General features: G+C 47.3%; 7 protein-coding genes across 7 annotated transcripts; 2 read left to right on the top strand and 5 right to left on the bottom strand.

Annotated features, from left to right (window-relative positions):
* Window positions 1-821: 821 nt before the first annotated feature.
* N7455_011882 (Cytochrome P450) lies at window positions 822-1,190 on the bottom strand (the record flags this gene model as incomplete). Its single annotated transcript, XM_065606770.1, has 1 exon — window positions 822-1,190. The coding sequence occupies one exon, from the start codon at window positions 1,188-1,190 to the stop codon at window positions 822-824; it is 369 nt and encodes a 122-aa protein (XP_065459936.1).
* Window positions 1,191-2,781: 1,591 nt separating this feature from the next.
* Window positions 2,782-3,237, bottom strand: N7455_011881 (uncharacterized protein; the record flags this gene model as incomplete). Its single annotated transcript, XM_040953904.2, has 1 exon — window positions 2,782-3,237. One exon carries the CDS (start codon window positions 3,235-3,237, stop codon window positions 2,782-2,784), a length of 456 nt encoding a protein of 151 aa, XP_040815651.2.
* A 386-nt stretch (window positions 3,238-3,623) lies between these two features.
* N7455_011880 (uncharacterized protein) lies at window positions 3,624-3,824 on the bottom strand (the record flags this gene model as incomplete). Its single annotated transcript, XM_040953759.2, has 1 exon — window positions 3,624-3,824. One exon carries the CDS (start codon window positions 3,822-3,824, stop codon window positions 3,624-3,626), a length of 201 nt encoding a protein of 66 aa, XP_040815691.2.
* A 3,331-nt stretch (window positions 3,825-7,155) lies between these two features.
* On the top strand, window positions 7,156-7,671 carry N7455_011879 (putative integral membrane protein; the record flags this gene model as incomplete). The annotated part of the gene is made up of 1 exon (XM_040953816.2): window positions 7,156-7,671. The coding sequence occupies one exon, from the start codon at window positions 7,156-7,158 to the stop codon at window positions 7,669-7,671; it is 516 nt and encodes a 171-aa protein (XP_040815832.2).
* Window positions 7,672-7,882: 211 nt separating this feature from the next.
* Window positions 7,883-10,039, bottom strand: N7455_011878 (threonine/serine exporter family protein; the record flags this gene model as incomplete). The annotated part of the gene is made up of 1 exon (XM_040953912.2): window positions 7,883-10,039. One exon carries the CDS (start codon window positions 10,037-10,039, stop codon window positions 7,883-7,885), a length of 2,157 nt encoding a protein of 718 aa, XP_040815649.2.
* A 1,767-nt stretch (window positions 10,040-11,806) lies between these two features.
* On the bottom strand, window positions 11,807-12,301 carry N7455_011877 (uncharacterized protein; the record flags this gene model as incomplete). The annotated part of the gene is made up of 1 exon (XM_065606769.1): window positions 11,807-12,301. One exon carries the CDS (start codon window positions 12,299-12,301, stop codon window positions 11,807-11,809), a length of 495 nt encoding a protein of 164 aa, XP_065459935.1.
* A 718-nt stretch (window positions 12,302-13,019) lies between these two features.
* N7455_011876 (uncharacterized protein) lies at window positions 13,020-13,814 on the top strand (the record flags this gene model as incomplete). The annotated part of the gene is made up of 1 exon (XM_040953986.2): window positions 13,020-13,814. One exon carries the CDS (start codon window positions 13,020-13,022, stop codon window positions 13,812-13,814), a length of 795 nt encoding a protein of 264 aa, XP_040815826.2.
* Window positions 13,815-14,334: the final 520 nt, after the last annotated feature.

Genomic DNA, 14,334 nt, shown 5'->3' with positions numbered 1-14,334 from the left:
CAAATGAAACCCTAACGTGAGTCCTATTATGCTATTTACCTACCATCTAGCGCTAAGGGATTCTCCACGTTCACAGCATACTCACCCCCACGTCCTACCTACGCAGGCATCATGAACTCCTACCACACCTCAAAGGCGTGCTAGGACGATCACCTTATCTCAAAAATTAGCTCCAAACTGTGAAGGAACCGGAGTGGCGTCCGCTGTTCCGCTGCTCTTCTGGGCGACATGCATCGGCTGCAGAAAACGGAGTTGCCATTATGCCATTCCTTATAGTACAATATGCATTAGTGTACAGGGATGAAGATCCTATTTTACTAGATTTGGTGAAGGGTCCGAATTTCTTATTCCAGGTACGATGTAGTAGCCATATAGGAAGACTAATATACATCCGTGCACAACTAGACTATAATTTCACGTGAGACCGGAACAAACACTCAGTTTACGGAACACAGGGTTGCCTAGCCGCTTACTTAGGGCTTACTTGGGGCTTTCTAGGGGCTATGGACTAAAGCCATACGCTGCTGGAAGTAAAGTAGCTAATTTATTGAGGCATGGGATGTACGATGGATGTCAAGAAACGGGATGCCGCACCAATCGGGGACTTTAACTAAATTGAATATATCCACATGAAAAACATACTAGATTAATTGTACGGATACGGATGATCTGATCTGCATAGAAATAGGGATTTGAAGCAGAGCTGACATATATACAACATAGTAGCGTCAATATTTTCACCGAGCCTTGGCAAAGAAACGCCCTATGGAGAGGGGGAGAGGGGTTGATGATCACATTCTAGTGCACATCCTCTAATCTAACTAATCAAATTGAGTGAGAACCTCTTGCGCCTCGGCAAGTTCCCGCATAATGGTGTCCCGCTTCTTCGGAGAGCGAGGACGAATGGCACAGCCATAATCCTCGGGGCAATGAAGAAACCCTCTACTAGCGCCGGAGTGAGCTGAAATATCATTGTCGCTAGCGGGGGGGTTGAGGAACTCAAAGGCCCAGAACAGCTTGGCAACACCGATGATCAAGTTGCGTTCCGCCAAGTGGATGCCCGGACAGACGCACCGGCCCGCCCCGTAACCCAGGTGGTCTCGGTGTTCGGATCCTGCGTAACCCGACGCCAAGGCTGGCGAAGTATTCAGGCTCAACATGCTCTGGTTCCTCCCATTGCTCACTATCATGGTACATGCCATAGACATTGAGAACGATGCTTGGTCCTTGCGGAATGAGCTTACCATCGACGTGGCCATCTAAGGGTCGTTAGCTGATATATTTAGGTTTGACTGCACATTATCCGTGATGACTGGCTTGGCAGGAGAGAAAATATCCGATTTAACCGACTTTCAGCGACGGCATGAGGGAACACCCAAAGGGCTGCCGGGACGCCACCGGTGGGACCCTTTGATGATCATGTTGATATAGGCCACTTTGGACCAGTCAAACCAAACCGGGGAACAGTCATAGCTGATAATGGAGTGGATTTATGTATGTGTCCTGCAATACCACTCTATTAGCTTTCCCGCTTGAGCAGATTAGAACGAAATACCCGATCAGCATACTGTGTTGGATTTTCCCATTCGACCAAAAGGCCTACAATTGCAGTAGTCGAGGATCTTTCTAGCATTTTCAACATACTTAGCCTGCACTTCTGGATACTCACTCATGGCCTGGATGATGGTCAATATAAGCGAGGTATCGGAGCCTGTTTCTATCAGAACACATCCTAGGAATCTTAGCTCATGCTCAGAGAGCGGGGTTCGTTCTATTGTATGCAGAACCCGATCCATAAAAGAGTCGCGCTGAATATTCAGTTGGCGGTGCTCCTTCACCTTATTCAGTACAGTCTGGTACAGTGACTGTATTAGATCCCCCACTACACCCGCCCGGATTTGCCAGTTGCCCAGCAGACATTGTGGTACATAGCGCAGCAGAGCAAACGAGTGGACATGCTAGATGGCGGCACTTCATGTACTCGTCGTGGACGGCTTTAGTGCGAATACCAAAGACAAGCGACTTGGTGATGCTGTTAGCTGTTACTGTGCCGCTTGGGATGCAGCATGTGATCCTCTGGTATGGTCAGATATTCATGTAACATCTGTTTGGCCTCCGCTTCTTGCACCTTCCAGTGCTCGCGCTCGCAGTATGAAATGATGTATTTCTTTACATAACATGCGTAATTGCTACCCCTACTGCATTTGGAGGATATGGTCGCTAATGACGATGGTGTTGTAATGTCATTTGAAGGTGAAAAGACCGCATATTCCCTATCCCACTGGGAAAACCTACGCGAATCACATAGCATGCTACCCGAGTACATCACAACTGGTTTGATCGTTACTGGAATGTGCATCGGACTTTGGAACCTGCAGTTCGTTTCTAAAAAGTGCAAGGGTTGGAGGACCTGTGCACCTGTTAAATGTGACGTTCCACTTGTTTATTGCAATTACATACCGGCCAGGAGTTCTGAGACTCCATTTCCTACACGAAGGAGATATGAGGCCAGAAAAAAATGCGCTGGCACTGCTAAAAAGTATTGCTAGAAGATGAGTTGGTGCGAGCTGTAGGAGATCCATGTTGATAGATGGCGCTATCGCCTCAAAGACGGATGTAGCTCATTATGCTTCAACAACTAACAGAAATGTCTGCCTAAAAAGAAATGAAAAATACGGGAAAATATCAAAAACGGTCCTCGTCTGCCCGACAAGGAGAACAAAGGAAAGAAACTAACTCCGTTCCCATGAGGCCTGCCCTTCTCAGAGCCCCTATCCCCATCTATTTCGCACAATCAAAAAAGTCTATAGAGCAATCTGAACTGGCATCTCCATCCTCAGAGTCAGAGTCCTCAATCAACCCCTCTTTCAGCAGCACAGCCTTCATGTTCCTCAGATCAAACTGAACACGTTTGTTCACAACCTTGATGTCTGCATACGCGGTCACTGCCGCCGCAGGGTCACTCATGTGGTGCACGGCAGGCTCTTGGAGCGGTGAATGATACCACGCGTAGTCATACGAAGGTCCTTGGCGGGGTTTCACGACGTATGAGGCCGGGAGGGGACAATCGGTGTTCTTTTGCTTTGCGGAAGCAGGTGTGCTTGTGGGGTTCCGTTTCTTCGTGGTGGAATGTACCGCGTCTCCGGCCGAGGTTGAGTATGCAGTATCACCAGGCTGACTATTTTTTTCAAGCGCAAGTAGAGCCTGTGTTTCTATTTCCTGTTTCGTTTTCTCCATCTTGAGAAGGTCTAAACCAGGGGGGCTGGGGAATAGGAGAAACCCGGAAAATAGTGCTGATGTGTGGAGAAAGAGGAAACTATACAGGGAGGAGGAGGGGAGACTATTAATATAGCTATGTAGAAGCAAACTCTCCCTCAATTCTCGTTTGCTTCCTTTGTTGTAGCCTGTACTACAGCTGTTCTGCTATTCTGTCACTAATATACACAATTTCCATCACCGGTGGTAGCATCCCAGGAGGTTTCTTGTGAGTTGGGCTAGAAATGCCCCACGAAGGCCCCTAGATAGTCAGTGAGACTAATTTGGCCGGCCTCGGTAGAATCCGGTTCCGGCTTGCAATCACCAAGAGCCCATTCCTTCTTCAACTGATTCAACCACGCCTTAAACTACATCTCCTCGCCGTTAACCAGGATGCCGCCGCCAGAAATCTCTCCTATCTTCGGGGGAATGGAGATGAAATACTCAACATGCTGGGAAATACATCTCTTCTTGTGCATCACACCCTCCTCTATTTTTACGCGGTCCGGACACAATTGTTCCAAACTGATGGGGCAGGTAGAAGACCCATTCCGGGTGGGTAACCGCATGTTGGAGGACTGGCTACTACTAAGGTGGGGAGAAAGCAGAGGAAGAATCATGATGTATTCAACCTAGCAATCCAAGGTTTACATATCCTGGTAAACTCGTCTGAACAAGACTCAGTCTGCCAGCAAACAACCATGCATGGGATGCTCCAATGCTACCCTTCAATTTGGGGTTCGCACATGATTGTGAGTCAAAAACGATTCATCGTACCAGTCTGTCTTGGGAAAGAAGCAAGCAAGGGATATTTTGTGACCATAGGTAAATTAGCCTTGACCGAAGCGCTTTCGGGATTTTCGGCCCAGTTGAAGCCACATCTCTGAAGAAGTTTGTCCCATGAAGCGGTGTAGGTTAAATAAGATTCATGTTAATTTCTATCACGCTTTGGCACAATCAGAGGACCCGTATAGCAAACCTGTTCAGGAAATGGCATCTTGATAGGATTTCACATGATACCAAGATTGATGTTTACGCTCGAAAAGTACGTTATTTCGGCCTCAATATGTGTACGTGAAGGTAAAGTTAGTAGGTAAACAAGATTGGTAGGCTACCCGAGCTGTACGGGGTAGTTGGACCCTCGAATGCCCGCTTCATGCTTCCTGTATCTGGGGTGAATTTCTGTTCGTCTAGTATGAGCTTATTGCTTATTGACTGATCTCTGCGCTCTGCCAGCTTTGGACAATATGGATAACAGGTATGATGTCGTGGAATCAACCTGTTCTGGCACCATGTTGCGGATTGCAACGATGCTTAAGAATAGTCTCGTGTTCTCTCCACAACTTCGTCCTGTTCAATGTCCGTAGACACCGCACCAGCGCCCGCTTCATCATGCCAGAGCCGAATGGGTGAGGTGGGCGTGGTTCCCATCAAGGGAGTGATTCCTATCAGGGGAGTGATTCTCGTCAGGGGATAGGCGGGAAGGTACTTCTCCTTCCCATTACCACCCGCGCCCGCTCCACCATTATCCACCTTTCACTTCTTGTCAACTGCCCTGCTGCCACCTCAGGCCGGAGGCACAGCCGAATACGACTCACGCAATATAGAGCTGTCCTGCAAAAAGGTTCAGCTCTATCCGGAGCGCATCGGGAATATCGACAGCACCTGCACCCTCTGATATGTTGTGCAGAGAGAGTTTGTCGAGCGAATCGAACGCAAAACTCCGCCATGGTGCATACTGGTGGAGGGTCACTGTTATTGGTTGCTTCATCACTGGAAGAATGCAGCGAGCCTCGTAAGGACTGATTCTTATCATTTGTGTAACTTTCTGGCGTTGCCGAGTGATGGAGGTTGAGCTTGTCAAAATCCCCGTACTTCTCGCTGGAATGAATCCATGACCTTCCGTGGTTCTCGCACCAACACCAGCACCAGCTAGTCCAACATCCTTCTTTTCGCCCTTCCGACTTCATAGTCATCTTTCGGGTTGTTCTTGCGACCCTTGCCACTTTTGGGTAACTGAAATCATGAAGCAATAGAGAGGGGGACAAAAGTTGGTTCTTCTTCAAAGATAGGGGAACAATGGCGTTCGCAGCTCGGGCTGCGGTTCATTCAAATTGCTGGAAACTTCTTGCTGTGGACGCCCAGCTTCGGGAGCTGCCTACCTACATCTGTAGGTAGTGAGCCTTGGTGTGAAAGAGTTGCTCTTTGTCCAGTCTGTTATTTTCGCTGTCCTGGTGGTTGCATATGGGGCTGATGGACTTGTCTTGGTCGTTTTGGTATCAAGCCACATCATATTTTCAGTGCCTCCTTGTATCGCGTCTTTCGGTGCTTCCACTTTTCTCAATTGTCGCAGCTGTCCGCAATCTTTCACTTGGTTAGAGGCGCCGCCTACTCGGGATAATGATTTGCAATTCAATGCATTCGATAACTTTTCATCGGTGGTGTATTAGTTTAAATAACAGAAACCACAGGGTTGGAACAGTTCGTAAAGTGCCTTGATATCGGTTTTCTTCATTCGACTTACATTTGACGCGTCATTCCCTTCGCTTCCTAGTGCCATACCTCTGGTAGTATGCACTTCTCAGTCCTATCTTTGGGATGTCGTCGAGATCCAAAACATTACATTTCGTCTGGGCATTATTTTAGACGATGCACCTCGAAACCACATCATCCCTCACGGTGTTAATTTTGAAATGAGAGGCGGCGACGTTGTGAGGTTCAAGCTGTTTTTGAATTGTTAGAGACTTGCTAACGGGCTTTAGCTGGACACATTAACACTTGCGCGTATCCAGTTCATGCTCTTTTTGAGCTCCGAGGTAATCAGAAAATGAAGTTGGTTGACACTTCTTACCCTTCTTCCTTAATCGCTGATCGCCTCCCAAGAGGATGATGGTATTTCCGCTGCAATATTTCATTTCACGTCAGCGTATGACACCAGAGAAATCACCGGGTGTCTTACTATAGCCAGTCCCAGCTGACTTGAAGATATCTCCAGCCTGCGCGTTCCCATTCGCTGTTTTAGATAGTTAGAAATATGACTTACGTTTAGGCTTCTCACTTCGTATTTGCACCTTACCTGTTGGGGGAAACAGCGACGTCTCCTTTCTTCTCGCATCAGATATCTCTCTCTTGATAACTTCCCCCCGCGGGACTATATATAGCACACCTCCCTCCTTCACCCCAGTATTTGCGAAATGGAATTCGTCAACAATGTGGTGTGAAGATCACTTCTACTCGTTCCGATTGGCGGAAGGGATTAGCTATATCCTTGGATTTTAAATGATATGCCATCGTAGGCTGTGAACTCACCTGAAGGGATGGTGGAGACATCAAGGTCACGCCTGGTCCAGGAATCAACTTCAATCAACCCGAAGACTGGTGGGTTGTGGGGTCCTTCAGTCAATGGTCTTGCTGAGAGACGGGTGTAAGAGAAAGTACGAACATGGTTTAAAGAGGCAGTGATAAGTTAAATAAGCAGCCCGTGGTTTTTCATGTCTGGTTTGATGCCAGAATGTTGGAAGTTGATGAATGGGAAGTTAGACAATGGTGCTCAGGATATATATGGAGCTGTTGGGAGATCTGATGAAGTATGTTAAAGAAATGATTGGCTATGAAAGAAGAATTCATGTGACCAGTAGATAAACAGGAATGACAAACAGGTTTCAATATTTTATAGAGCAAAGAACACCAGTGCACTTCCATCAATGGACTGAATGATATGGATGTCTTACGAACCCACCTCCACCCCGCCAAGTCCGGATGATTAGCCAATTCAGCCCCCAAGTCCCTAGCCCCCCGGGGGCCAACTTCATTTTAATATTCTAAGATATTCTAAATACCCTCATTTACCCACCTATACCTATCTAAATTCTACTAACCACCTAACAAATCGCCTCCAAAATGGCTTCGGGTCTAATCCTAAACCCCCACCTCCTCCTCCAAACCCTCCCATTAGCAACAAGCACGGGAACCCTCGCGCACGCGCTACTAGAACTGACAACAACCACGGGCTTCCTCCCCTCGCTCCAACCCACTTCCGACAAAGTTCTACCAAAATGGTACTCCCACGTCTTCAATCGCGCAGTATGGACAGTACTCGCCCTGAACCTGGGCACGATAACCTCAGCCGTCGGCACGCTCTTCTTGAACCGCTATTACCCACGCAAGCCGCTGCAGACGACGGCGTTTTACTGGATCGGACTGGCAGGTGCGATCGGACATTTGGTTTTCGTGCCGTTTGTCGCCGGCCCGGTTAAGAGGATTGTGGATGATGTTGGTGCTAAGGAGGATTTGGGGGAGAGTGGGGTTGGCGCGTCGGTTGATATGGCGCGTTGGGTGGGGATTCATCGGGTTCGGATGGTTGTTGCGGATTTACCGGCTTGGATTGCTTTTTTGGGTGCTGTTTTGACCTTGTGATTTTGATTTTTGGGTATTGGTATTTAAATTGGTGTTAATGTTAATAGTGTATATTGTGATGTGTTAAGATGTGTACTAGTATGTCTGTTTGTGTAGATAGAACGCTTTCTCCACCCCTCTAAAATACCAACACGCTAATGCAAATGATACAGTATAAAACAAACAAAATATATCGCTAGATCAAAGAAATATATGTAGACGCCGCCGGAATCTACAGACTGAAGATCCCACTCCTCTTCTTCCCATGCGGGTAAACAATCAAAGCGGAGATAAACAGCCCAACGGAAATACCAATAGCTGTCTGGATCATACCATATCCCAGTGAGGTAAGCGAGGTATTAGATGTCGTACTAGTAGTACTAGAGGCCTTCCCAGATGCAACAGCCTCGGCGTACTCCAATCCAGAAATAATCGACCCACTAGACGCAAGACCCGACGGGACGAGGGTAAAGATACCAGGAATAATAGCAGCAGCGGCATGACCATGCCACAAGCGACTATACAGATTGGCCAGTAGGCCAATGGTGAATGCGCCAACCGTATTAGCGACCTGATTTGATCCGAGCTTCTTCGTGCTAAAGTAATTCGTGACATAGCCACAAACACCCATGAAGATCGTAATGGGCAACTGTTTCGGCTTGGACTGATTAATCAGTGCAGCGAAGAGACAGAATAGCGCAACGAAGGGGAAGTGCTGGATATATTCGTTCCCCCAGACCTCCGGTAGATTCGAACATGTCGACTCCTTCGTAGCGTTGCGGTCCATTAGCCCGTAGATTGTCGTGCCGACCGTAACGCCGTACCCGAGGAAGAGAGAGTAGATAATCGTGAAGACGAGACGGATTGAACCCGCGTTCATCTGGTGAGACTGTAGCTCAAGACTACTGCTTAGCACGGCGAAGCCCGGTAAGATCATTGCGATGGAGGACTGCGCCATGGCCGAGAAGCAGAAGACGCGCTCGCCGTTGTGTTGGATGCTGCCGAACGCGCGTGCGATGAAGGAGGTGAGGACCGCGGCGATGACTTCTAGTACGTTGGAGTAGGTTGCTGAGTTTGGCGCGACGACGTACTGCATGAAGCCTACTAGACAGCCTAGTACGAATATTATGGGTAGGTCGACGGGGCGGGCGCTGAAGGCGTATGGGCCGACGGCGACGCTGGCACAGCCGGTTAGGAAGATGAGGAGCCAGCGGTTGTAGCGTGGTTTGCGTTGCATGATCTCATCTAGATCATGGGTTGCTTGTTCGACGCCGATGACGTCGTGGACGACACTTTTGAGGATGTTGTGTGTCTCTGCGAGACGGGAGAGGTCTAGACCCTGCACTACGCGGATGATCTTTACCTCCGCGGTGCGGGTTAGCTGGTCGTCGAAGGACATGAACATGCATCCCGGGATGTACATGAATTGGGCTTTGATGTCCAGTACGTTGGAGGTCATCATCATGTACTCTTCGAGGCGATGGGTGGGAGCGCCGTATTTCATTAGAGCACGACACAGCTGCATGATGTACTGTTGGCGGGCGAGGATGGCGGCAATGTGGACGGTGAGCTTGATGTTCTTCTTGCTTTTGCCCTTTTTCTTCTTTCGTTCTTTGGGATTCACGGGTGAGGGACCCGTGGCTCCGGGGACCCCGACCCGACCCAAATCCATGGATGCATTGATGAGGGAGGAAGTATAGCTGTGGGTTGGTTTGCTGGGGTGACTGCCGTTGTACCATTTCAATTTCTCTTTCTTTCCACTCGGTGTCACTGTGCCGGATGGTGGGGTGCTTTCTGTATCTGGGTCTGTTTCTGAAGTTGTAGAGACAACACTCATCCGGCTTGCAGCGTGGAGGTTGTTAGCGTATACACGGAGCAATTGTGACAGAAGTCCTCCGGGTGGACTGCCGGGTGTTGCCGTCCCATCTGGAGTTCCTGGGGTTGTCGAACCGGAACGCGGTTCTTCGATGCGTGGAGGCCGTGCCTCGAACTGTGGCCCCATTCGTTCCACCAAGAGCCGAGCTTGCGAATCGTTGTCTGTTCCTGGGAGCCGGGCTTCTTCATCGGCTGCCTGGCGGGCCTCGAATCCTCGGATATCGTCTGTTGCTCCATAGTACTCTGGTAACATCGGCGAATCCAAGCCATCAGCCTCCCTTTCGTGAGGTCGGCCGAGCTTCTCGGCGATCGTTGCAGCCCGATTTCGAACCCGCTGGCTTGCCGTCCGCCATCTTTGGGAATTCGAGATACTAGGCTTCAGGCTAGTTTCGTCTAGGTGAAGGGTTTCTGTGTTGGTATCGGCATTGTGGTCCTTGTCTTCAGCTCGGTCCCTTTCGGGTATCTCCGCAGAAGGATGACGGATCGGCGGAAACTTCTCCTGCGCCTCCGACATGGCGGGGCCCGGCAAACTTCAATTCTTTCGGAAGTTGGCGGAAGTGTAGTGACTTTTGTCCTTTCAGATATAGGATGAATAGGAAGTATCAGAGTAGGACCTCTTTCAGCGGACCCCCACAGCAAAGACTTATGTGGCAACGGTCTACCTACAACATAGGTAGTAACAGAGGGCCCCCACAGACGGTCGGAAATGATATATTGAGAAGAGAGAAAAGGAAATCGGGGAAAGTGAGTTCCTTTTGTCCTGAAATGAGGAGAACCCGGTACCCAGGTGTATAGCGTCCAGGGTTCGTTTCGCTAGATAATGCCTGAAAGCCTGATTTTGGCCTGATTTACGCCTTGACCATGCCTGATATTAGACCGCTTTTAGGCCTCAATATACACTGTACTGTAAACCATTCGGCATGGAACAACTATTATGCCCGGTATATAGAAAAATGAAGCGTTTCATCCAATTCATATAGCTCTATTTCCGGGGTGGTTTACAATCGCAACTTTCAATTGAAGCTTTTGATCCCATATAAAATTCAAATGTCTCCATTTCTGGGGTGGTTTACTTTTCAAATGAAGGCTTTGATCCCATACGAAAACTCAACGGCAGAACCAGGGTACATTGCTTAATAAGGGATCTGTAATGGTATTTCAGGTATCTTTATTTTTCTGCCAGGCCAAAATCAGGCTTTCAGGCATTAATCTAGTGAAACGAACCCTGGACGCTATACACCTGGGTAAGAACCTGGTCTAATTTGAAGGCTCCACTCCACGTAATGCAATTTATGCATTGAAGCATAGCAAGATTTGTTCCTGGCCTGACCCAATTAGGAACAGGAACAGAACATATCCCAGTCTCTGATAGGCTGATTGAATTTATATGTGACACCTTCAAGGAACTACTACCCCGGTGACACCTGACATCTCACATAAAAATAAATAAAAATAAAAATAAAAACAAGCTTCTCATTCAGCCACTAACCCACACTAACTTCCATTTCTTGCTGATCTCTACATAGCATTTTCTATTAACACATTAGCACGGTTATACTAACTACTTGCATAGGTTTCTTAAATTTTTCATCATTTTCAAAATATCCCGTATAAAAAGCAGAATTTTTCCTTAGTCTGGACTCTAGACTGCGCCTCCCCAGGGCTATTATTAGCATATGGACCATGGTTCCACCTGAAGAATCAAGATGGTCATGCTGGGGATTCTAAATAGGCCTAGAGACGCTAAGAGATTCTAACCAAATGAAATATGCAATATTGAATTAGTTATAGGTATGGTATAATAATGTTCGAAATCAGTTTCACCTCTGTTCTTCCTAATCCGTATTAGGGGCCGTCACTATGTAGATGTCGCACCTTAGGATTACGTTAATTGTAGCTGTCTGCCCTTCTATCTTTTAATAATGATACCCCTTAGCCATATTAAATTGCACTATTCTGTCAGATTCATTATAGTAGTAGATTTTGTCATATAAATGACTTTCGAATACTACTAGTATGGTGTAATGGTATTAAACCCCGGAAAATCCTCGGGTCGCCAAAATAACGACATGTTAAGCTTGGTCAGTAGATTCTGCCACCTGGGCAGGGCACCAGGCTGGGCAAAACATTTACTACACAAGTGCCAGACCCGCAAGAGATTTTACCAGCGCTATGTGTGAAGCAGCGCGTCGAGAGCCATAGAAGTTGGGAAATTGCTATTTAGGACCTTTGATTCTCTGAATTTTCAGATTACAGGAAACATTTATTCTGTCCCAAGAGTTCACTTATTCCTCTCCTTCTCCTCTGGTGACAGCTCAAAGACACCCTCCGTGGCAGAGTCCACACTGGGCAAGATGACATTTCCGACCAAACGCTTATCGTCGGATTGCATTGTCGAGTAAAGCTTCAGCTTCGTATTCAGTTCATCGCGGATCATGCAGTCTTCGAATTTCCAGCTGGCAGAAAGTGCATCCAGTTCTTCGAAAGACTTGTCGCGGAAGTAGTCTGTCCATTCTGGGATCATGTACTCGGCCATGGTGATAACGCGAATGCCCCGGAAGACATGCATGTTCATCCGCCACTGCCACGGATACTTCTTCCCATATTGCGAAGGGACGTTGTCCTCAAACCATTTGTGAAGTGGCCCAAACAGCCCTTCCTGAAGATGGGCATCGTCGTAAGCCCACGAATCCACCGCCAGCTGTCGCTTTTTCTCGATAATAGGGTGCAGAAGCTTGATCCAAGGTGTATTGGACTGAATATGCACAAGGTCCATAGTGTTCAGATCCTTGTAGGTCCATATGCTCCAAGCTTCTCCATGGGAAAGAAAATCACAGTTAACGGGATGGCTCTGTGCGTATGATTATGATGGTAGTACTTACCAATGGAGTCAGCGGTGTAGATCTCAAGCTACTTCTCTAGAATGCTGTACCGCTCCTAATTATGGACTTCCCTATCTGAATTTGTTTCTTCCTTTTTGTATATAGGGCCAAATTCTCCATTCCAGATAGGGACATTGTTCTTCTTCATAAATTCCACTTTACGGTCATACATCTATCGGCATTGCGACCTATATGACATCTCATAGAATTAGGGTGTTTATAGGATTCTAATTAGCCCTAGAGATGCTAAGAGATTCTAACTAAAGAAAACATTCTATATTATTATAGGTATAGTACAGTCAAATTCGAAATCGGTTTTATCTCTATTCTCCTAGAGCCCTTAAGTTGCGCTAATCCGCTAATCCGTATTAGAGGATTTTTCGGCCCCCATATACAACGTACCTTTGATTACATTAATCGTGTCTCCTAGAGGTCTAGTCTAGAATAATCCTACCCTTCTATCATTTAATGACAGCCTAGCCGTATTGCATAATACGGTTCTGTCCAATTAGTTAATTACAATAGATTTTGTCATACAAATAACTCCAAGGTTATACGCCTGGCCCCCCACAGCCTCTACCAATATACAGGCTTCGTCCCAGCACTTTTCAAATGGCGACTGAATATCCAGTCTCGTATTTAAGCTGGAACGACAACGGGCCCGCCTCCATCGTTCTCATCCACGGCGCTTTCGTGACTGGCAGTTGGTGGGACCTCGTCGTCCCCCATCTCTCAACCAAATATCACATTTTGGCCCCCGACCTGCCAGGCCACGGCCAATCGACCCAACAAGAATTCTCAGTTCAGTCCACCGCAGATTTACTGGCACAACTTATTCGCGACAAGGCGATTGGCTCGCACGCACACGTTATAGGACACAGTCTAGGCGCTCGAGTAGCCATCCAGATTGCATGTACCTATCCCGACCTAGTGCAATCAGTATTTGTATCGGGATTCATGTCAATTCCTCGCACCGTCTTCACACCTTACATTCCCCGTGCGATGTGGGCGATGCAGCATGTCGAAAACCTCATACCGAGGTCGGTGATTAGATGGGCTATGGACGGCACCGATATTCCTCATAACACAAGTACTACCACGCTCAAGCTTTGTCGGCAAATTGCGACTCCTTCGCCTGAATTGCAATGGCCGGAGCCTTGGGCTGCGAGGACTTTGATTGTGGTTGCTGCAAAGGGAGGTCTAGTACCCAGTGGCGATAGCAAGGAGGTTGGTCTTCGGTTAATGAAGACTGGTCGCGAGGGAAATCCTGAGACGATTGCTTACTTCCATTCGGAAATGCGACATCCGTGGAATCGGCAAAATCCGAAGCTCTTTGCGGATACTGCCAAGGCGTGGATTGAAGGGGAAGATATTCCTGATGGTTTTGAAAAGCTTGTGCTTGGATAATATGGGGGACAAGGTTGTCCGCTAAGTTAGTATCATAGATAGATAGGCTTGAGGGGCATGTTATTTGTGTGGTAAATCCAGTTAAGTAACTAGCGAGTCAAGTCTGGGTTGGTAGAGAACTATAGTATGGCAGGTCAATAAGCAAGGAGGCCATGTGATATACGATACCATACATGGAGTCTAAAATTACCTACTTTAAAGATCGATTCTTTCGAGTCTTCCTTTTCCCGCTTGGGGTTCTGCCGGTTTAAAACTCCCCCAAAATAGGATTATATAATACAAAAATAAGACCTTAACTATACAATCCAAAATGCCAAGACCACTCACTGTTTTGTAAACCTTTGTAATTTGTAAGGATTTGCTCTCCGCTTATCCTTACAAATTAATGAAGTGTCACTGTATAAGTATGACCCCCCAATATAGTTGAATAGTTTAAGCAATCAAGTTAATGTTTACTGTAGTCCCCTGAAGTGGACTCCATCTCTTTCATCATTCAACGAACTGTCCAATCTAGAACCTA

This window comes from Penicillium solitum (genome assembly GCF_028829755.1).
Source record: "Penicillium solitum strain IBT 25940 chromosome Unknown utg000009l_segment0_segment0, whole genome shotgun sequence".
NCBI classification, from domain to species: Eukaryota; Fungi; Ascomycota; class Eurotiomycetes; order Eurotiales; family Aspergillaceae; genus Penicillium; species Penicillium solitum.
This window is presented reverse-complemented; position numbering and strand designations above follow the sequence as displayed.